Here is a 23,948-nt window from a genome sequence, read left to right as displayed (position 1 = left end):
GCACTTTGTCTTTCTCTCCTCGTCCCGGAGCCCCAGCATCAGAACCTGCATTCTGGCCTCCTTTATTTGGGCAGTTGCTCTGCACACACTAATGTTTGCTGCTGGGAGCTTCAGGAGGCTTTGCCAGTGCACCTGTGCCGCCATGCTCCCCCTGCTTTCCTGCCCTCTCTTCTCTGCCCTTCAGGCCGCCCTGCCCTTTCTGTGAAACCTAGCACTCCCTTCTAGCTTCTGGCCCAGTGGCCCAGCCCTGTTTCTGCACTTGAGCTTTCTGCACCTGAGCTTTCTTCAGTGACTGCTTTTTAAGATTTTGTTTATTTATCTGAGAGAGAGAGGGGAGGGGAGAGAGCATGAGCAGGAAGGAGTGGGAGAAGTAGACTCCCCACTGAGCAGGGAGCCTGATGTGGGGCTCGATCCTAAGACCATGAGATCATGACCTGAGCCACCCAGGCGTCCCCAGGGACTACTTTTTGGAAACTGCTCAGTGCCAACTCTGACCCCTTAGATGACTTTCCTGATGAAAAATCATTTCCCATAGAGCATGGGTTCACTAAGTTGGCATGGGTCTAATTTTTTTAACTGTTTAAAAGGACTTTGCAAAAGGTTTCTAGACCCAGTTATAGTTGTTGGCTTTTGTTGTCTTGAAATCTCAGAGCTTTGGACAGGGCCTCTTGGATGCTGTATCAATGTGCTTTTCTTTTTATCTGCTTGGAAAGTAGCTGTGTGATTTGACCTCAAGCATTCCATTTACCTATTTACCTGAAATGCTTCCCATGTAACAGCATGGAAATTATGTGAATGTTAAGACAAATTCTTTCATACTGAGAGTAATGATTTAAACAACTTCAGTCCAGGAAGACAACTCCCTAAAGTCACTGCAAATTTTCCTGCATAAGAACTTCAACTTTGACTCACAAAAACTCTCATGATTCATGACTCTAGAAAGTTTAATATGTGCAAATTATGAAATTACCCCTAATGTGATTAACCAACCGTTTTAAAATGACAAAGTTGGCACTCCACTTTATCTTTCCGTTCTGTACATGAGTTACAATCCTTATTTTAGAGTATGATTTCTATAATCATTTCTATATGGTATGCAAATTTCTTATTCAGTTGCTTACGTCAATCTGCTTGCAAATTAATGCAATTTAACTCTAAATGCACTTCCCGTACCTAAGAAGCAATCAGCGAGTGGGCAGATGCTGTTCGTGAATAATCTGAATTCAGTTCATAGGATGAATCCTTCTCCTACTTCTGAAGTCCTTGTATACATATCAGAGAATAGTTTTTCAATAAATTATTCACAATTCTCACACGGATAATGGGTGGTAGGATGTGCCACCAAAACTAGAATTTCGTTTTCGACATAATTGAGCTTTCAGGGATTGCAATGACTTTGAAAGTGTGAATTTGGATTATTTTCTCAAATACATACATTTTCTCAAAACAGTAGGTTCCTTTGAGAGGACAGAGGCTAGAGGCATGGGGGTCCATTTTCTCAGTGCACAGGGAGGCCTAGGAATAAATCCTCAACATATCCACAGAAAAATAGGCCCCAGAAAAAGGTATTGTTAACCGTAGTCAGTTTGTTAATGCCCAAACTGCACACCTGCCCTGGGCAGCCCGGGTGGCAGACGAGGCCTGGTTAGAAGCTCACTGGAGCTCAATCACATTCGGCTCATTATTTACATCTCTCGGAGAAAGAAAGACCCTGAGCTGAGAAAGTCCAGGTACGTCAGAGAGCTGTTCTTTTTCTCTCTCAAATATCGCAGTTCCCTAGTCCGCTCACTTACTGGAAGTTAGGTATCAGCCTGACTGACATTTGCTGAAAACTTGTCTATTAACAGAAGTCGGAAACTCGAGTTTGTCCTGATTTGCTGTCATGGGTCCTGCTGATCAGCCAGGGGGTATTGGAATAGCTGCTGTCAGGCCCATGTTCCATTTTTGCTTCTGGGTTTGACCACTAGTTACATTTTTACTCAATTACTTAGAGGACCAGCAGTTTGAGAAGTCATGTTGTGTACAGGCAAGCACAGATCCAATTATGATACTTACATTGGATTCTGTCTTTCAGGACAGTAGGGCTTTGGAGGCTAATCAAAAGAGAGGGGAAAGGTATATTTTGCCATTTGGGTACCTTAAGTTCAAAAGTGGAAGAATTTCTGAGGTATGCCTCATTCCTCGGTTTACTTTATATTAAACAGGGCATGGAGTTATAGAAAATATTATTTACTTGGGGAGCCCATGGGATCTCAGGAGAGCCAGAAGCAAGAGAAATATAATGAAAATTAACAGGCAATTTATTACATATGGCTTATTACATTTCCTTTTCTCTCTTTTTCATGGAGAATAAATTCATATTCTGTGCTATAGAAATGTAAAATGGGATTTTAAAAGTAACTTTCTTGAAGTTGTTGAGGGAATTAAATGAGTAATTCACATTGCCTGACACATATGTGTTCACGAAACATTTCCTGTTATTATTGTTGTTATTGCTATGTATTAATATTAATGTCATTATAGAGCTTTTTTTCCAAAATAGGTTCAACAGAACATAAGTGACCTGAAGATATTAGTAGGTGGGTCATGGAAAGTGGTTCTTTAGTCAAATATGTTTGAAAATTATGAGGAAGAGTTAAATGTGTTTCTTTACTGCAGGACTTACCTGAGCGTTTAGTTATGCAACCCTGTGACTCTGAATTGCCAACAGCATTTAGAGGATAGATCATGCTTATATGTCTTCAAAGACACATTCACAGGCCTGTGAAAATTGCACACCCGGAAACATTTATGCCAATATTACTTTTATTTCCTTTTGATGTTTTGCAGTTGACTCTCTCAAGTCTTTTTTTTGTCTAGAGTTAGCTCCACTGGCATAAAACAGCAAACATTCCCCAGTCTCTCGTTCTCCTCCTCCCAAATTCTGGAGCTGATAGCTAGAGGCCCGAGTGGGGCACACGACTTTGGCTACAGCTGGGAGGCTGCTGGCCTTTGGTGCACACGTGTTCTTTTCTTGTTATTGGGCATTGTTCTGTGTCTTCATGATGTTTTTGAGCCTATCCCACAGCCTCAAACCCATATACTTCAGAATCTCCTTGGATTCCAAAGGTGACAGGCCCTTACTCCAAATCTCAAAACAAGTTCTTGCCCTGGACAAAGAAAGGAGTGGCCTCTATCTGGAGCTTTCCGGTCCAAGTACATGTCACCGTTGAAATAAATAAAAAGATACAGACTCTCCAGATTGGTTGAGCTGGGCTGGGAGCCCTGCGATAAGAGGTCACTGGTGTGAGTTACTATGGTAATTGAGCACTATCAGGAACACTTTTGCTCTCATGAGCATTAAAGCACATAATAATAGGCAAACAACAGTGGTTAAAGCAAGCAGGTAGGATTACTATGTTCTTTTGTCAGAAGTATATAATGTCTTGTAGTCAGTTTTAAAGACTTCTCAACCCCCAAATCCACCCTACCATCACCTGCTGAGTAATTTTGTATGCTTAATCTCCTGCCCTCAACTCGAAGATCTCTGCTAATTTGAGGCAAATGGGTATTTCTGACATTAAATAGGGCAGCAAGGAAGCTCTGACCTAGAAAGCCCGCGTTCTGAAGCAGCGAGAAAAATATTCTTTCAACAATTTTCGTTAAGACTCTTTTGAATGAGGGGGCGGGGGTGGGGGGGGTACAGCTTTCACTGCAACGGGAGGTTGCAACCTCCCAAGGAAGGGGTTTTGCAGACCAGAAAAAAAGAAAGGAAAAAGAAAGAAAGAGAAACTTGCAGAGCATCCCTGCTCTCAACTTCCCCCATAAAACTTGTCACTTCGCATTGCCATCCGCTACCGCAACAATAATCACTCTGTGCCTATTGCTAATTGCAAGCACAGCTGAGGCCCAGCGGGGGGCCCTTGCACAGTCTCAGGCCTTTATACGAGGCTCAATCTGTTGTATGGCACTTGTTCACACACAAAAAAACTACCAGCAAAGGCAGAAAGAGGCAGAGTCACAGGTTCCTTGTAATCCCTCCGCCTCCCCGCTGACAGCCCAGCCCTAGAAGCATTCCTGGTTTTGTCCTCCTCTTCACAAAATCTGAAGTGACCTTAAGCTACGTGCATGTCAGCTTTTGAATGTCGAGTTGCTGGCTCCTTCAGGTGCATTAAGGAGTGGGGCGGTGGGGGGGGGGCTACATCTGGCTTCTGCGTGTCTGTTTGCAGCACCCCTGGGGCGAGCTGTGGCTTCCTGTAACATGTAAAATATGAGTGTGAACTCAGGGTTCATGGCAAGGAACAGGAGGTCATGCCTCCATTCAGTTCTGAGTAAAGAAACCGGGAGTTTGCAGATGTTTTTCTGTATGTGTAATGACACCGCCCCCCTCCCCAGCCACCGAGCAACTGAGCGCCGTTTTTTGATAAAATGTGCCACAATCAGTGTGCTACTTGCAGATTTATTCATATCAATTTTTGCAATTTATATATTCAGAGACAAGATTGCTATTTCAGCAACTTTATGTTGGATGCCGTACGTTTGCGTCTAGAGAAAGAGGGAGAGAAGTACGGGGTGGGGAGGGTGGGCACAGAAAGAAAAGAAATTAAGTCTGTTCCTAGGCCCACCAGCTGGGGTGTTGTCAAGGCGACAAAGCATCGGACAGGAGGGTCTGTGTCCCCCTTTTGCCCAGCGGTCACTTCCTGCCTAGGCCTGGAGGTGGGAAATCTATTGCTTCTGGCCCAGAAGAAGATCCACTAACAGCTACTGTGAGGAAGGGAGTAGAGTTGGGGCTGGTGGAGAAAATCCCCTCAGTAGATAAGGTTCCGGCCACCTGAAGAAAGGCCTTCCATCCTCCCGCCAGGTTAGGAACAGGTGCAGGCCCGAGAAGATGCTTGGCCCTGGCCTCCATCTGGGCCTGGCAGGGGGCATCCAGCCCCTTGTGTCCATCTCGCTACCCTCCTGTCCAGTTCCCACTTCCAGAGATTTCTGTTCCCAGCCCAAAGCCTCAGACCATATTTCACCAACGAACGACATTGGTCGAGCAAACATGGAGATTAATCCTCCTTAGCCCGGGGAATAAATGCTCCTCAGTGGGGCCGGGTTAATTGCCGAGCTTGGTGCAAAGATCATTTTGAGGCATTTAAGAAATACATGATTTTTATTAGTACAACTGTTCCACGCAGGAGTTATTTCTCAGCAAAGGGCAAAAGCTTTGCCTGCCTTGCATTATTAGCCTAATTCTACTTAATTGTTTCCTAAAATAAGAGCTTCCTGAACACACATTCCAAACCTTAATAAGTCTGTTATGCTGGGAGTGATTCTGGATGGGGCAGCTGCTGCCCTTTTGGGCAGGGGAACTGGGATCTCAGGGCTGATTGCTGCTTGATCGAATCTACGCTTGGAAAATCAGGGGCGGGGGTTCTGTCAGAGGCCGGGGGAGTCTCTGTGAAAACCTAGGAGGTGACGTGTCGCACAGTGCGAAAAATGCATCCTTTTTTGTTGTTTGGACCCAAGCCTCTATGAGGATTCTTAGTTCTCGTCTCTGGGTTTCATTTAATTCTATTTCACAGATTTAGAAATGTTGGCCCCGTGGCATGTTTTAAATAAACCAAATAAATGACTGAGCAAATGCTACCAGATTTGTTCTTTGTTCTTTGCTGTCTCAAAACTCGGCCTCGAGAAACTGTCTCAGTCCTGTTATTAAATGAAATACCCATGTTCATCTTACAAAGAATTTTTTGGCTTTTTGTCAAACATGATTGGGTGTTTGGATTAGAATTTGTATATTGTTACATATCTGAGCTTTCTTAAGGAAAGTTTCATTTTCAGTATAGGAAGTGATTTTTTTTTTCATTTCCCATGTTTTTGTTTTAATTGTGGCAAAATAATCATAACATAAAATTTGCCACGTTAACCATTTCAAAGTGTACAGTTAAGTCGTGTTGAATACATTCACATTATTGGTGTAACCAGTCTCCAGAACTCTTTTCATCTTGCAAAACTGAAACTCTGTACCCATCAAACGCTAACTCCTCACTTCTCCCTCCCCTGCCCCTGGCAACCACCATTCTGTTTTCTGTTTCCGCAAATTTGACTATCCTTGATTCCTCATATAAATGGAATCATACAATATTTGTCCTTTTTCCACTGGCTTCGTTTACTTCACATAATGGCCTCAAGATTTCTTCATGTTGTAGTATATGACAGTATTTCCTTTCTTTTAAAGGCTGAATAATTTTCCACAGTGCGTGTGTGTCACCTTCTGTTTATCCGTTCTGTCCGTAGACCCTTGTATTGCTTCCATCTCTTGGCTTAGAATTGTTAGGAATATTGCCTATATGAACATGGGCATGCAAATAACTCTTCAAGATCCTGCTTTCAATCTTTTGGCATCTATACTAAAAAGCAGAATTGCTAGATCCTTTCCTGATAGCACTTCCTCGCGTTGTGGAACTGGTAGAATAGGGGTGTTTGCATTTGAGTTGAGATAGTGGCCACAATTGAAAATTCACATTAGTGCCTCTGCTTTCCCATCATATGCCTTCCTATCATTAGGTAGATATCTATGGCTTCGTTCTCTCATTCAGGGAGGGTAAACTGTTTCCAGCGATATCTTCCAAGTATTAGGAAAGAAAACCTTTCAGAGACCATCACATCTGCCTGCAGATAGCCACCTGCCACACTGAGATGTGGGATTGGGCAGGATTCAAGGGGTTTCCTGCAGTCTGATTCTTTCAGAAGCAACAAATGCCTTTCCAGTCTGCCTTTGGGTAGCTTGGATAGTTTACAGAGATTGCCAACAAGTTAATCAAACCATGAAAGAAAAAAAAAAAAGAAGGAAAAAGAATGTCTTGCAGAGGAAGACCCCTGGATGGTCCATGTAAGCTTAGCTTTGAATTAAACTCTCCTGCTTGATTTGCTTTCAGAAGGGATCCTTCAGGACTCTAACTTCCCTTGTATTTCCCCTTCAGCAAGTAATAGTGACAGGCCTGACTTGGATAAGAAGGGGGCAGTGCATTCAGGATCCAAGTACAGTTTGATCATTTCGAACATTCATTTGAAATGTAAGTGCCTTATAAAGACTTTTGTTGTTGGATGCTTCTGCACATTTCAGGGTTAGAGTTCAAATTTGGTCTTGAATAGATAACTGCTTATTTTAATAAAAGAATACTAAGGTATTAATTGGGCCCTTTCAGAGGAGGTTAAAATGATATTTCTCCCAAATGCTAAATTCTGTTCATCTTCCTATAGAAGAATCATCAGTCTTAAGCAGTAACAACTTAAGTTTAAAAAAAAAAAAAAAAAGTTTCGTTTGCGCTGTCTTTCTTATGCGAAGACACTAAAGGCCAAAAGAGTAGGTATGCTGCCGGCTCCAGGTTGTAGGTGAGGGTGGTCTCTGGTGCCTCTGAGTTCCGCATTGGTCCGGATCGCATCGGACTTTGCGGGGTGTGATCCAGAGTTTAGTACCTTGAAGAACCACAGCAGGAAGATATCTTTGCAAAGCCCTCAATGAAACAGCTGTTTTCGGCATCCAAAAAATTACATAGTTCAAAACAAAACAAAACAACACCTCCACTCTAAAGGACTTTTGAGATAGCTCGGAAGCTCATTCTGATTACCTTCATCCTCTGACTTTGCTGTTTGTTTGTCTTTTGGTGTCTTTGTGCTTTGAGCTGAGCGTCCTGAAGCTGTGACGGGGAAATACCCATTTCTAGGTTCAATTGTTTTGGGGGAACCAAATCCTGAATTACAGTAACACTGGCGGAAAGCAGAAGATTGCGTTTTTCAACTGTGTGCCCATGTTTAAAAGCACTCGGATGACCTGCCCTTTCAGAAAGTGTTGCTTCAGCCCTTGGGGAACTTTGACAAATCCTGAAATTTACATGTGGTTGTTTATTGCTTTGCCCATTTGGCATAGATGGCTTGAACATGCCAAGGTTTCTTTGTCAGACCCTATCTGAATCAGGACTAGAACACTGAAGACAACCAGATCCCTGGCAATCCTTAGACCTGAGAGACCCATGGGGCTGTGGAATTGTGGCTTGGGTTCATGAAGCTATGGGAACCTTGGTAGAAGTGTCAAGAAACCCCTGGATGATGCTTTTCAAATGTTCTTAAATTACCCATATTGTAAGGAAGAAATACGCATTGAAAGGTGCAAATGTAAAAGATTTCATTACAGTATTTCAATACAGCAATTTAAATAGATTGTGGGTTAATTCCCCTCAACTAATAATAACCCACTTTTGTCACAAAAGCAAAGTGAAGAACTTAGTCATAGGGGTGTGGTCAAAGTATCCTCTTCCTCTTTGACTCCTTGCCAACAAACAGAATGCCCTTGCTTTCATTAGACGCTCTAGGCAAGGTACTGAGCCAATTTCTCTGACGCATGGCTGTGTTCAGTTGGAGAAAGGGTACTTTCCAAAGAAAAGATTACCATCCTCCAGTACTCACTGGGTTTCTTCAGTTTAGAAGTACAGGTTGGTTACCAAGAAGTTATACATTGCCTGTTTGTACAGACATTTTTAGAAGAATGGAGGCTTTCTCAGAAAGCTTCGTGCAAACCCTAACAGCTGCACTTAGAGAGGTAGGATTCCCTGTTTGTAAGGTGGGGCAGGATAGTGTGGCTAGGGTTTTAACAGCTAACACATAGGATGTGCCTGGCTCTGTGGTAAGCACTCCACAGGTATTAACTCCACACACATTAACTCATTTAACCTGCATCCCCCACAACCCTAAGTAGTTTTCCTTATAATCCCCATTTAGCAGATGAGGAAACCGAGGCTTAGAGAGGTGAGAGGTAAGGGGACTTACCAAGATTCAAACATAGGAGAGGCCCAGGTCACAGCCTTTCTCTTAGCCACAGGCTGCCCTGCCTCTCAGCCTCTTTAGCTCCATCTCTTGCTAGCGGCCAGGCCACTCCTCTGAGTCTCGGATTCCTCACCTGCTAACAGAGACACGGCTTGTGAGAATTTAGCCACGAGCTGCCCAGGCATTTAGTGGTGTGTCTGCCTAGCATATAGGCTTGACCATGCCGGTTTCAAAGGAAATACATATTTAGAAATGAACTAACAATAGAACTCAGATCCTTGTGGATTTCAGCTATCATTTATGCCTACAATATATTGGACCAAGTCACAAATTTTTTATCCAAGAAAGTGTGTGAAGTTGGTGTGTGGTGGTTATTGGCCCTTAGGCCAAATGCCGTACTTTCAAGAAAGAGCTCATTTTTACAATAGTGAGCAAAATATTACCCTTAATTATAGGCATGGGGCAACATGTCTTGTTCGACATGTGTGTATATATACATATATATATATATATACATATATATATATATGAGAATATATTTTGCTTAAAGCAAGACACTACAGTATGTGTGTTCTACTTCAATAAAACTTTTTTTTTAAAGAGAAAAGCGACAGAGAAAGAACTGGGTTTTGCACTAGGCTATTTTCATTGGATTTGTTACTCTGCCTAAAATTATTTCTTTTATGGTGCTTTCTGTTCTTTAATTTCACATGAAACCAAGTTTCCCCAAGGTTTTACTATGTTACTGTCCCTATTCACTGAAAATTTTAAAGCTCATGATGTGTAGTTTTTCAGAACTGAAATTTTAAGATTTTATTTATTTGTTTGAGATAGAGAGAACATGAGAGGGGAGAAGGTCAGAGGGAGAAGCAGACTTCCCACAGAGCTGGGAGCCTGATGTGGGACTTGATTCCAGGACTCCAGGATCATGCAGGATCATGACCTGAGCCAAAGACAGTCACATAAACAACGGAGCCACCCAGGCGCCCCAGAACTGAAATTTTAATCAGTGTTATAGCTTTTGTATTTCTAAAACTCTCAGGAAAATTTAGTCCATTGTGATAAAAGCAACTTTTCCAGTTGTGTTTCTCCTTGAAAACTCAACCTGCCCCCAGTGAGAACTTTCTACCAGTAGCATTTGCTAAGTTACCAACCTAAAAGCAAATAAGAAGAGATTAGGAAGGACTACAGAGAAGAAGAAAAAATACACTGATTCTAGCTTAGAAGCTACATGCCCCCTTGGGCGCCTGGGTGGCTCAGTGGGTTAAGCCTCTGCCTTCAGCTCAGGTCATGATCTCAGGGTCCTGGGATTGAGTCCTGCATCTGGCTCTCTGCTCTGCAGGGAGCCTGCTTCCTCCTCTCTCTCTCTCTCTCTGCCTGCCTCTCTGCCTACTTGTGATCTCCGTCTGTCAAATAAATAAATAAAATCTTTAAAAAAAAAAAAAGAAAAGAAAAGCTGCATGCCCTCATTCCCATCCAGTTTTTTCTAATCATTTCCATTAAGACTCAGCAATGATTATCTCCCAGCCATTAGTTCTTTAAGGCTGTTGAGTGGTTTTCCCACACTCTGCTTAGCCAGTTTCTAAGTCATAAAAAGTAGAATCTTTTCAACCCCAAGCCAAGCTTGGGCTCTGAGGGAAACAGGTTTGACAGCATTATCCTACTCACACACTTCTCCTTTGAGAATTTCAGAGCTGAATGACTTTGCTGAGGAACCACACAGAACTGGAATTGTCTCTCTGTAAATAGGCCATTACTTTTTAACATTATTGCATTGAGTGGGAGAACTCATACACATGTTAGTGGTAAATAACCAACTTGAAGCCTGTTGGACCACTTACTAGTTGTGTGACCCCAGGCTACTAACTTAATTTTCCTTTGCCCTTTTTCCTCATCTACAAAATGAGGCTGTTAATAGTGTCAACCTCCTAGAAGTCCAACTCAATGACTGAATTATAAAACGTTTGCAGAATATTGTGCAGAGCCCTTGAACATTGAAAGGGCTAGGTGTTCAACAAATAGCTAACTACAGGTTCCTCCTGCTATCCCAAAATAGAGCATTCCTCTGAAAACCTTCTTAAGCCAGAATGGTATAAAGTGAAGCAGCAATTACCATTAATTTATATGGAAAAATTTTTGAACTTCCCCAAGATCCCAAAATAACCTCTCTTAGGGTTTTCTGATACCTTAGGACACATCTGGCTAATGGATGCACAGAATAAATGGAGATAAAGCACAGATGCTCGTGGACACCAGTTAAAGCTCTGGTGGCCTGAGGCTGAGATGCTGAGTATGGTTCCCAGGGAAGGAGTTTGTTGGGGCCACTCTCGCTGCTCGAGACTCGCTACAACAGAAACACTGACTGCTGTTCTTGCTTTTTGCCTTTTTTCATTAAAGCAAAAATCCTCTTCCAATTTCTTTCAGTTAGTGAGAAGGGGGACTAATGTAGGTCCTTCGTAAAAGTGAAGTGGCACAAGGTGAACTTTAGAAAAGTGGGGGATACCTGTATTTTCATTAGCTGTGTGTATGGCAAATCCAGTACACAACAGTACTGCGTTTAAAACAGGAGATTCTAATGCCAGATACGTGGTCATATCCAATAGGGGGTTGCTTACGTCAAGGGCATATGTTACCCTCGTGATCGGTGAGGATGGAGGCACACCGCAAGTTGTTCTCTGCTCGCCCTCTACTCCTTGCTGTCATTGCCGCTCATGTGTGATACACAGTTTGCTATGAAGACAAATGAGTCATTAACAGTCGGGTCTCTTTAGGACATCAAATTAACATCAAGATAGGGAATGCGGGTTTCAAAGGAAATACATATTTAGAGAGGAACTAACAATAGAACTCAGATCCTCCTCTATGGAGGAATTCAGACGCATCTAGGTGGCTCTGGTGGCAGAAGACATGAGGGCAGCAGCCATCCTGTAGTCACCATCTTGCTGGCTGATTAGGGCATCTCCAAATCCAAGTGGAAGTCCAGTTGCTGTGAACCCTCTATTGTCTAGTGAAGTGTGAAGTATTCATCATCCTATCTCTCAATCCTGCAGCACTTCCCAGTGATCAAGTTTCCAGGGGAACAGGGAGCCCTGGGGCTGGGATTAGGTAGAGGTGAATGAGTCCCTTCTCAGTTATAAAATTTAAGGGGAAACCAAAAAAATGTGATTAAGATCAATAATCTTTTAATACCACCTTAAAAAATCAAAATGGATGCAAATAATCCAGGATGAACAAAATATCAGAATATTAATTAAAGACAATATCTGATCCTGGGGTGCCTGGGTGGTTCTTAACCCACATTTCTCAGTGGGTTAAGCCTCTGCCTTCGGGTCCGGTGATGATCCCGGAATCCTGGGATCGAGTCCCGCATCCGGGTCTTTGCTCAGCCGGGAGCCTGCTTCCTCTATGTGCCCTACCCACCCACCCACCCCCCTGCCCCCCCCCCGCCTACTTGTGATCTCACTCTGTCAAATAAATAAGTAAAATCTTTAAAAAAAAAAAAAAAAAGACAATATCTGATCCTGTATTTGCAAGATCCTGCCTCACTAGCCTTACCCTAATCCTGGTATGGCGAACCCCAATATTATGGAAGAGAGAGTTATGTATAAGGGTTTCTCTGCATGAAGTCAGTGTGTTTACAAGGCGCAAGGTGTTACCTGAGTAGATCTGCATATTAACTGTCAAAGCTCCTACTAGAAATGAATCATGAAAATTTCTTTGCATTGTATATTGAAAAGGCTCTCTTTATGTTTCTGGGAATAATTATAATAGTCGCTAATTTTATTTATTTTTTTTAAAGATTTTTATTTGAGAGAGGGTGCATGCCCCAAATGTGAGTCGGGGGGAGGGGCAGAGGGGGAGGGAGAAGGATGAGCAGACTCCACACTGAAAGCCACTCAGAGCTTGATCTCAAGACCCTGAGACCATGACCTAAGCCTAAACTAAGAATTGGACGCTTAACCAACTCCACCACCAAGGCGCCCCATTGCTAAATTTTATTGAGTGCTTAGTATGTGAGAGTAACTCTGCTGGGCACTTTACATAATTATCTTTTTTAATACTCGCAGTAATCCTATGAAGCAGGTACTGGTATTAACCTCCAAGAGGAGACTGAGAGTCAGAGAGTTAAGTATCTTGTTTGAAGGTTATCCAGCTAATAAGTAGCCAACCCAAGCTAAAGCTGTAACTTGTGCACAGGAAGTTTGAAAAAAATCACTCATTATTTGTCTGAATCCTTTTCATCCAGTATTAAGTCTAGGTCTAATGTAGTTTAAAATGTGCTTTATGCACCCAGGATGGTTGTCTAGGTTTGGGTGGTGATCTACCACAAAACACTTTACAATGGAATTGCTGAGAGTTAGTCCGTGTCCTGTAAGACTCATGCATGCAATTCCAGAGGTATTCTGACAGGAGTCATATTCTCCACAGCCACATGCCTTTCTCTGGTCACTTGCACATCTTCCTCCCCCGCTTTATGGCATTTCTTGGTGTGAGAGAGAGAGCGAGAAAAAGAATAGAGAGATGATGGTGATGGTGATGAAGATGTGAGTGGTGACGGTGGTTAATGGTGGTGGTGGTGGCAGCAACTCACATTTCTCGGGGCCTTATTATGTGCCCAGTATGGGGCTGAGAGCCTTGCTAGCGTAACTTCCTTAGGTCATCAGAAAGCCTCTGAATAAGGCTGATTAATCCCCATTTTCTGATCAGGAAATTGCATCTTTGAGAATGTAAATAATTTGCTGAAGATCACAAAGCGATGGGAAAGACAGGTGAGGCCTCTGCTCTTAAGGACTACACTGTAGAGAGGAAGAAAGAAAGATTGAATGACAGAGTCTCAGAGCAGCCTTCCGGCTTCTCCTCAATAGAGCTTTCAGATCTGGTTGCAACTACTGGAGAAGTCCCCAGCTTTCCAAGGGACTTCCTCTGGATGGGCATCCTTTTGGGTTCCAGCTCCAGAACCCTCACCAAACTCTCCCCAGAGAATACTTTAAAGGCGCCCCAGGTACTGGGGATTTTATTTCTCCAGTGCTTTTTTAAGATTAAAGTAACCTTATTTAGGAAGTTTCCAATTAATATTCCTGAACAAAGGGGAGGCCAGCAAAGGAGTCATGATTATACTTAAACACTTAGTCCAGGTTGTGAACTCACAATTTTTTTCCTAGGGTTTAGAGAGCATTTTTCAAAGTTTTAGTGTCCAAGTGTTAGGATATTTCTGGAAAAGGCATATCTGCACCCAAGACAAAACAAAATGGGGAGACCTTAAAATGTTTCATTTCCTGTTTTGAAGAATCCTAACAAATCTACCTTGTTAGCATCTGTCTCAAATAAAGCAAACCTGAATAATAAGTCCCAAATGAGAACAAGCAGGAACAACCCAGATACCCAGTAATGTGCTGGTAAATGTTTAACAACTGGCTTTCTGGGAGGGAGAATGCCGTGGTTTTTGGCGTTTGCCAATTTCCATGGTGTAAAAACTCCCACTAAGGCCTATTTCTAGCTGTCGATCCGAGATCCTGAGCATGCAGTTGGAAAGAGGTGCACACGCTCAGCTCTCCCAACCAGCATACTCTTACGCCCCTCCTAGGGAGGAGTAATTCCATGAACAGCTCTCTCAGTGCAGTGCCTAATCCTAAAAAAAAAAACCCACCCATAGACTCACTAGCTGCGTGACCTTGGGCAAGTCATATCACCTCTCTGGGCCTTTGTTTCCTCCTCTACTAACAGGGAAGATCTTTTTCACCTCTAACATTTTAAAGTTCTAGAAGGCAGTGACTCTTGCTTCCTCTGACACCCAAATGCCTTTAAGCGCCTTTCTGGAAAACCAAGTTAGCGCTGTGCCGCATCCAAGTTAGCGCTGTGTGCCTCCAATTTCATCTACTGAGCATAAGGTTTGGAAAGGAGTGACTTACTCCCTTTTGCCTCTTGAAATGCGTAGCCAATGGGGCATCATACATTTTTTACACTTCTTTTGCTAGATGTGAGATCCAGGAGGAAAGGCATGGATGTTCCAGGGCTCTCTTATTCTCCTGGGGTGGGAATCGGCAAGCGTGATACACTAATCCATTGCTGTACGCATTTGCTACCTCCCTACCCTTCCCGCAGCAGAGAGAGATTCAGAGTATCCTACCTTTTTATTTTTGTTTTTATTTTTTACTCTCTAGAAGCCATTTGCAAGAATAGGAATTACTTATACAAAGTAAGGGGGGGGTCGTTATTTTTTTTTCCCCTGAAAGGTGGCACGTCTCTCAGCAAAGAGAAAAAGGCATGTTGCACGAGGCTTGCTGGCAGTGATATCAGCCAGCGCCGGTTTGCCTGTTGTCACAGCCAAAGCAAAATGCCACCTCTGCCTAGAAGCCAGAGTGCCACATTCCTCTTTTGTGTCCCTGAGATGCACCTGTCATGTGGCCCTGGGTGTGTAGGTTTGGCCAGGAGGCCCCCATGTTCTTTGACATGTCATCTTCCAACCCCAGGAGGTGGGGTCGAGGGGGGACCGATGCTTGTGACTCTCGAAATATGTTACTGCATGTTAGAAAAAGCCCAGCAAACAGGATTTGAGTGCTGGGGCGAACACAAGAGAGCCCCCAGTTGCTAAGAGTGAGGGAGAGCTGCAGGAACACCGGTGACCCAGTGGTATTTCTGTTCCCAGACCCTGTCTTAACAAACCCAGATGCAGTGACAGCAAAAGCTCCAGAATCCCAAGGCAGGAGGTGCCAAAAACACTCCCCAATAATCACTCCCCCACCCCACCCCACCCCAAAAAAGTTTCAGTAAAATGTTCTCACTCCTAGAGGGGAAAACCTGTCCATGCCTGAAGCAGCTTGACCCGGGCAAACCCCCTCCTACATGGAGTGAACTGTGAATCTCAGGGAAAAAAATTCCCCACCCCCCACCCCGCCTGCTCCCTGGGGAGGGACAGAAGGTTCCTAAAACTGACAGTTTCGCCTCCATGATCTTTAAAAGAGCAGAAGTTGGCTGTGAGGCTGCAATGCCGCCTTGATTGGGGTAGTGTGGTCTCTGTTTGCGGCTGGGCTCCAAGGAGAGCCACAATTGGCTCTGATGAGGAAGGAGCCTAGAAATGAAAGATTGCAAAGAGGGCTTCTGAACGCCATGGCTGAGACTGTGTCGTTTCTTACAAGGTGAAACTTGGCAGTTCTACCTTGCAAGTAAAAACCCAAATTAATTTTTTTTTAAAGAAATTAAGTCAGAAACAAGGCTTCAGAAAAACTGTGAGTGTTAGGCATAAACTGATTTTGGATGATCTTTAGGTGAGAAAGGGTGGAGTTACCATCAGAAACATGTTTTTATTTATGCTTTTCAAATCCCCACTGGTGTGCAATGTGTGTGCGTGTGCGTGTGCGCACATGTGCACGTGTGCGTGCGTGCTGGTTAGCACGAGAGGAGGCATCATCTCGATTCTCTAACCACTCTTTTTTTCTTGCATCTCTTCTGTGCACAGTTCATATAGATGCCCCATAAATAAATATATAGGTCCATCCACACCTTTTCATTTTATTTGTAAATTGTTTGGTATAAGCGGCAATGCGTAATGAAACCTGGTGAAGTTTAAAAGATTAGATTTTTTTTTTCATATTGACACTTCCTAACACTGTTCATATGTCTCCGAGTGAGATTTATGAATATATGAGCAGTACTGCAAAATCATACCGCACCAGAGACTTCCTGCACCACAGGGGTGGCAGTCTAAAGTGACACAGCTTCAAGCATTTTTCACAGACAAGAAGCAAAATTTAACCCCCTTAAGGGGAAGTATGATTTCAACAGCTTGAAATGAGCTCATTTGTAGATGGTTTTTTTCTTCCATCTTCCATAATTTTTTGGTGTTAAGATTAAAACAGATTGCACAGCCGACGTAAGGGCACAGAAGCTGCCCCAGAGTATGATTTGTCCCTTAAAGAAAAACCTTTCTCCTTGTCTCTATCCCAGTGCCCCCAGGAGGGTAAAGGAAGGTACGCTTCACCCTCAATTCATAGGGCTCTCAGCCCAATTCCCAGCATTGTCCTCTGCAGACAGGGTCTGGATTTTTCAAATGGTAAGTAGCAGGTAACATCAGTTTGTCCCGCGGAGAAAGCCCCATCCCCTGGGCATCTAAAACAGTGGCATTAGGAAATAAGCAGTGACTTGACTCTCAACAGAGTAAAACTGACCAACAAAAAGGAGAATCAGAAGAGCCAAAGTGGTCTAGATGTATTGATTGTGTAAGAGATGTTGATCGTGGAAGAGTTCTGTCTTACATTCAAAGTCCAAACCCATCTCTTTTTAGGCTGACCGGGTACCATGGCATTTTTGTGTCAACTAATGTTCACAATTTATTTCTGTTCTCAAATTCCCTTTAACCGTTTAGTCTCTCCTCGGAACAGAACAGGTGCTCAAACATGGTCTTGCTTCCTCTCTCCTATGCAAACGCTTCGTGATGTGTTGGCTGGAGAACTTTTGTCTCTTTTTTCAGCAATGGTACAACAGCTCCATGAACGTGATCTGCACCTGGTTGACGGACCGGATGGACTTACAGCTTCACATTTATCAGTTGAAAACACTAATTAGGATGGTAAAGGTAAAAGAAAAAATAATTATCCTTCTTTGCAAACAACTCACTGAAATACATTTCATTGTCCAGCTGCAGAACTTCCTTAACACAAAAGATATTGGCTTACATATAAAACAAGATGATTTCTAAAGCAGCATCCCGTGCAAGAAAAACCTATGAAATCACTTTGGGATGCGTGGTTAATTCATTACTCAGACATCAAAGGAAAAATTAACAAAAAGGAATTTGATATTTTATCCGGGCCAGAAAAATACTTTACGTATCTATCATGCAAAAATACTGCAGGGGCCTTCGTGCCCTGTGCATTAGACTTTCAAAAGCTGGTTTGGGTACCATTATGCTAATCACATAATTACCAATTTCATTTATGGTTTAATTAAATAAAATTTTGCCACAATTAATGTAATAGAAATATTTACCTCCAGCTATTTCTAAATATGTCCTGTGATCATTATCAGGATGCAAATCAATATTGTTCTCATAGTTAATTGAAGTAGTTTCTCTTACAATGCGTGTATACAATCAAATGGAAAGGATCACAAAGGTGAGATAACATACCCTGAAAGTAGCTTTTTTCCCTGTTCTTGTGTGTGTGCCTTGGACTAATGATAATTATTTCAGCGTGAAATCTCAGTGGTTTACATGAAATAATAAGATCACAGAAGGGGGTAAATACGTTTTTGATCATTTCAGTTTCCATTTGATGCTTTACCATAGAGGGTTTTAAAACATTCGTGATGCAAAATTCTTCAAAGTAGAAAGTGTCTTTAAAACCATTTTAACAACAAAACGTAGCTGAATTTCTATGTCTTAACGGTTTGCCAGAAGTCCCCCCGCCCCCGCACCCTGTCTCTACCCACTACCCCCTCCATCCCCCCGCCCCCCGCCCCCACCCCATTTCTTAGTCTCTTTAGGATTAGCACCATTTCATTGAAGGTGCTCCTCTACCCCAGTGCTGACTTAAAACCAATTACTGTTCTGTTGAGTGTAATTAAAGAGAATTATTATCATCTGCATTTGATCTCACAAAGCGTCTGCGCAGGGAAGGTTACAGACAGCCGTGTATTGCAGATCTTAAAAAAGAAATGTATGCACTCGGACCATAGACCCAGCCTAATTTTCATATTTTTAAAATTTCAGTTCCTTAAAGCAAGCTCACCAGCCATTGCCTGAGCACTTCAATTCCATTTCCTGGGAATAAACACTCTTCTTTTGAGGCGGGGGGGGGGGGGGGGGCGGGATTTGTTTGTTTGACACTTCCTGGGTGGACATGAAAAGAAGACATTGATTTTAAGATTTTAAAATATACATCTTCCCATTACTGCTATTTCTAGATCTATGTTGGGAATATTGGAACTAGCAATATTTCATTAAGGAAAAAATGTAAGTCTGAGAGAGGTTTATTCTTAGCCTTCTGCCAAAAAAAACCACAGACATGAACCACAGAGAAGGGACAGAAATGTCACTGGCAAAAGAGCTCCCTTCACTTTGGCCCGGATGGGCTCAGCCTAACTAGTGTCCCAACACACAGGTATGAAGCAGAGTGTGCCGCTCTTCACCAAGCCCATTAGCCAGAGGTCTCCTCCCCTGAGGCAAACTTCCAAAGACAGTTGGTTTGCTTTCCTGCTTCCACATCCATTCTCTTCATTCCTCCATTCTTTCCCTCCCTCCCTTCCTTCCTTCCTTCAGCAAGCATTTATTCACTCGTCCAACACTGGATAAATATTAGTTGAGCCCCTCACCGTATATTTCAAGATGGAAAATTTTAAAATGACTAGATATGGTCCCTGTCTGCAGGCAGTTAGAGTTGAGTTGGGGACTACTGCTCTGGAATTTGAATAAAGAGGAGAATCCTCAAGTGATTTCTACCTTTCTTTTTCCCATCACACTCTGGCACCAGTTATCTTATCTTAAGTGGAAACAGAACAACTGATTGAAAAGTACAAAAAAATCAAGTTAATCTTCTGGATATCTGGTCTGTACCATGCCCAGAATTTACTCAGCCTCCTACCCTTTCCCATCAAGGTAAAGACAAGTCAGGTAGCTATCTAGCTACTACCTAGGAGAGCCTTGCAGTTTCATCCATAATTAAGAGGACCTGTTAACTTAGTGCCAAAATCAGATTGCTTTTACAAAGGAAAGAAGGTGCCATGATTAATCATGCTGAGACAACAGGTGTAAAGGGGACACGTGATCATCATATCCATAATTTGATATTATTGGACTTCACTGAGCTGAACTGCATTCACTAGTTAACTCTGCAGTCATTATGACATGGGACCTTCAAGAGGGGTTGACATTGTGATTGTTGATACTGTGGTTGCATTAGATGGACGACAAGAAACAGAAGTCACAATAGGAATGCACTGAAGTATGTTAACATTCCTTCCCATGCCCCTTTAGCAAGTGTCCCGTATCAATATAAAAAACACACAGCAGAATCAGTAGCTGAAATGATATGCAGTGTGATGAGAAAAGTTGTTAGAGAGAGACCTTTTTCCAAAAAAATGTTAAGAAGTAGACAACAGCCAGATGCTTCTGGTCATGTTCAATTAACGCTAAGCGATTTCTAGAAAAAAAAACAACAACAACAACAAAAAAAAAACAGTCCCTGGGATAACTCAGGAAATCCGAGAGAAATCGCCTGAAGGAACAAAGAAAGAATTTGTGGTACAGTAATACCAAGCCATTGTTCTTGAAAATGAGCCAAATTTCTTCCCTGAGACCATGAAGTTGTGAACGGAATAGATACATTTCTTTCCCGGAGAGATAAGAAATGAATCACATGTCTGTGACATATTGATGAAGCATTAGCGCTCCATCTTCCCCATAGTTGTTGCTGCCCATACTAGGTTTCATATACCAACATACATATGTCTATCTCCTGAATGAGACAGAGGGATATGCAGTTATGAGCCTCAAAAATATTAAAGACCAGACTGCAAAGGAAATCGCAAAATACTGTCATCAGTTGATCCATTTTTATGTGTTATGGCCCTTTACACAGTCTATCATCTTATAATACACTAACCTAAGAGAAAGAACCAGACCAAAAAAAAAAAAAAAAAGAAAGAAAGAAAGAGAAAGCGAGAGAGAGAATCAAAACAATCATGGAACATTTCCCTTTATGGAATTGAATAAACACAAGCTTATGTTCTTTGCTTTGTCTCAGCTAATACAGTTTATCCTGCTACAATTTCTCATATTCTGTCATTCGGTGAATCTCAGTGTTCAGTACGAGTGAAATCTGAGCATGGTGGCTTTTCATTTGACAATGCATAAAGTGAGACACTTAGCCGAAGGTCAGTGTTCTCACACCCACAATGCTTTGTGTCCTTTCCTTCTCTTCATGGACATGAGACCTCTCTTATCACTGATCTTTTCCCTCCTTAGAAAACCTATAGAGATTTCCGATTGCAAGGGGTCCTGGACTCGACCTTAAACAGCAAGACGTACGAAACCATCCGGAACCGGCTCACTGTGGAGGAAGCCACGGCATCAGTGAGCGAGGGTGGGGGCCTGCAGGGGATCAGCATGAAGGACAGCGATGAAGAAGACGAGGAAGACGACTAGAATGCTAGGGCCTGGAGTCCTTTAGGACAGAGTCCTGTAATCAATGCATGTCCTTAGTCTGTTAGTTAACCCCATTAGGGAATTTTCTGTCAACTACCATGCCCATGAGATGTTTACCAATACAATTGCCATTTTAGCTATGTCGTACCAAGATTAGCAAATGACCTTTGACCCCACTGATTTCCTGATCCCATGTCTATATGTTTACAAGCAATATGGAGCACCATTCTTTAAATACTGTTCATGGAAAATACATAGTCCAACTGCTAGGTGTGTTCCTGTTCTCAGCAAAGTTAAATGATGCTTCATTAATGTACTGTGTATGCATTGACGGTAAATGGATATGAGGGCGAGTGTACCAAGTATTGTACTTCCTTGTTTCACATTACGTGGATGAGAGTTATTTCAATGAGTACAATGGATTAATTTAATCAAGACACATAGATCTGCTTTGCTTTTTGGAAAACAAAAGGCAAGTCTCTGGCAACCAACTTTTGGTTCTTTGTGTTCGCCTGAAATGAAAACATGAACCCCTGGTTTCCTTGTTAACTCATCCTCTCATTGATCCGTATAGTTAGCCAGAAAAGGACGGCTACACACCAATGGATTGATGCTCTCATTTGCCACGGCAAGCGCGATCCTATCATGAGTTAACACCAAGCACAGTTCAGAACAACCGTCTTCTGTCAAAGTTGATCCTAATAAACATGACGTTTTGCTTTTATGTTTTAATAACCATGTATGTAAAAAACCTGAATATTTAAATTACAACCCTAGACTATAAATGTGTTTATAATAAGATATGGGTATTTCCTTGAGTAGATTGTAACCATAATTTAAATTATTTTGTTCCACACTGTTTTTTATATCTGTCATGTACATTGCATTTTGATCTGTAACTGCATGACCCCGGGGTCCTCTGCAGAGCTATTTCTTTCTGTGTAAGGTAGTGGATCCATCTTGCTTTTGCCTTATATAAAGCCTACAGTTATGAAGGTGTGGAAAACTGTGGCTTCTCAATAAATAACTACTCAAATGTCCTAAGAATACACTTCTGAGTCTTTCTTACTCTGTCTCTTTTGTTTTTTGTTTTTTGGTTTTTTTTTAAAGATTTTATTTATTTATTTATTTGTCAGAGAGAGAGAGAGAGAGAGCGCCAGGGGGAGAACACAAACAGGCAGAGCTGCAGGCAGAGGCAGAGGCAGAGAGAGAAGCAGGCTCCCCACTGAGCAAGGAGCCCGATGCGGGACTCGATCCCAGGACCCTGGGATCATGACCTGAGCTGAAGGCAGCAGCTCAACCAACTGAGCCACCCAGGCGTCCCACTCTGTCTCTTTTGAAAGCCAGAACTGAAACACACACAAAGTGGGTAGAGGAGAGCAAGAGCAGGGAAGAGGTCGTGTCCTTGAAACTGGTGGAGGGGTGGTTTTCAAATGTTTGTCTCCACAAGAGGCAGCCAGAGGTCCCACTCATTCAGACTTCATTGATTCAGAACGGTGGGCATTTGGACATGTTGGGCAGATTACGCTTGCATTATAGGATAAATAAGGGTCTGCTAAGCAAGAGAGTAGTGTAAACGGGAGAAATGTTCTCCTGTACGAAAAGAAGGCCAACAAACTGTTTTTAAGCACTACTTTAACAGCAGTGTTTGCATTCAAACAAAGCGTGTGCCAATTATATATGATTCTTATATATTTGTTAAAGCATCTTTCAAGATTCTCTAAGATATGGAGCACTCTTCTTGCTCCCCATTTCTTGTCGGCAAAATAATCACCTCCATGTGAAACAACTAAAACGTTTTGCAAACTTACCTGTTTTACTTGCATCTGTCACTAAACCAAGCCGACCTTTCCTTGGGGCTGACCGAGGTTTTAGAGACATGACAAATTCATCAGTAGGACCAGGTAGACCAGTTGTTTTCTACCAGTCAACCCCTCTGAAGAGTACATCCTACTCTCTTGAATCCTTGAGGTCTGCAGGTACAAATCAACAGTACTTCCTGCCCTTAGTAGGATGACAAGGATAACTCCCATTTATTGAGCAACTATTCTGTACCAGGCATTCTGTATGTAATACCTCATTCAAATCTCACAACCACCACAAGGGAAGAGAACTGTTATAATCCTCATTATAAACAAACAAACAAACTGAGATCAGGAAGGTTAAGGTTACTTGCTCTGTGGTTACACAACTCCATGCGGAAACATTAATCCAGAGACACTAGCATAGAATTGGTGATACATAAATGGTGGGGATATATCATTCAGGTGTGAAAAATCTTTGCCCAATGGCATCAAGATAAGTCAGTGTGGCAGAGCCAGAATTTTTTTTTTTTAAGATTTTAATTATTCATTTGACAGAGATCACAAGTAGGCAGAGAGGCAGGCAGAGAGAGAGAGGAGGAAGCAGGCTCCCTGCTGAGCAAAGAGTCCCATGTGGGGCTTGATCCCAGGACCCTGGGAACACGACCCGAGCGGAAGGCAGAGGCTTTAACCCACTGAGCCACCCAGGCACCCCCAGAGCCAGAATTTTTAAACTATATTTGTATTACATTTTTTAGTTGCAAAGCTAATAGTTTTTTCCACAATTGTGAACAATTCAAAAATGTGCAACTAAAAGAGTGTCTGCCCAGTGTGTGGTATAGTTGGAAGGAGGAAGAAAATGCCCAGGAGCCCTTGAGGAGAGCTAAGTAAGTGAGTTAGAGAACTAACCCTAGGGCATGATCCAAAAGACATGAAGAGAAGCAAGTCTGAAAATACTGTGCCTTCCAAACCTGGGGCGGGGGTGAGGGGCAGGCAGGGAGTGGGAAGAGTCCTTCAAAAGGAGAAATCAGCACAGCCCAGCACTGAGGGTCCTGGTGAACAGCATCCCCCAGCTGGCATCCCTGGAGGAAGGGCTGGGCAGAAAGCAATGATAGCAGACAAGATCAGAGAGAAGGATCTCACCAAGTTTTTAAGTCTCAAGTTACCCTTGCAACAAACTTAAAGCCAAGAAGGAGACTATTGTGGTATCTTGAGCT

The 23,948-nt window shown here is 42.6% G+C and overlaps 1 protein-coding gene across 4 annotated transcripts in view; it reads left to right on the top strand.

The window, feature by feature from the left end:
* LOC111144071 (calcium dependent secretion activator) overlaps positions 1-21,971 on the top strand; it is a 469,442-nt gene extending 447,471 nt beyond the window's left edge. For all 4 annotated transcript variants that reach the window (XM_022498167.1, XM_022498166.1, XM_022498164.1 and 1 more), the window contains 2 exons: positions 17,258-17,362; positions 20,750-21,971. In XM_022498167.1, coding sequence (XP_022353875.1) covers positions 17,258-17,362; positions 20,750-20,929 — 285 coding nt within the window. In that variant the 3' untranslated portion in view covers positions 20,930-21,971. The remainder of the gene's footprint in view (positions 1-17,257; positions 17,363-20,749) is intronic.
* The last annotated feature ends 1,977 nt before the right edge of the window (positions 21,972-23,948 follow it).

This window comes from Enhydra lutris, unplaced genomic scaffold (genome assembly GCF_002288905.1).
Source record: "Enhydra lutris kenyoni isolate GAN:26980312 unplaced genomic scaffold, ASM228890v2 scaffoldscaffold10, whole genome shotgun sequence".
Classification (NCBI taxonomy): Eukaryota; Metazoa; Chordata; class Mammalia; order Carnivora; family Mustelidae; genus Enhydra; species Enhydra lutris.
Note: the sequence above shows the minus strand (reverse complement) of the source record. Positions and strands in the feature narration are given on the sequence as shown.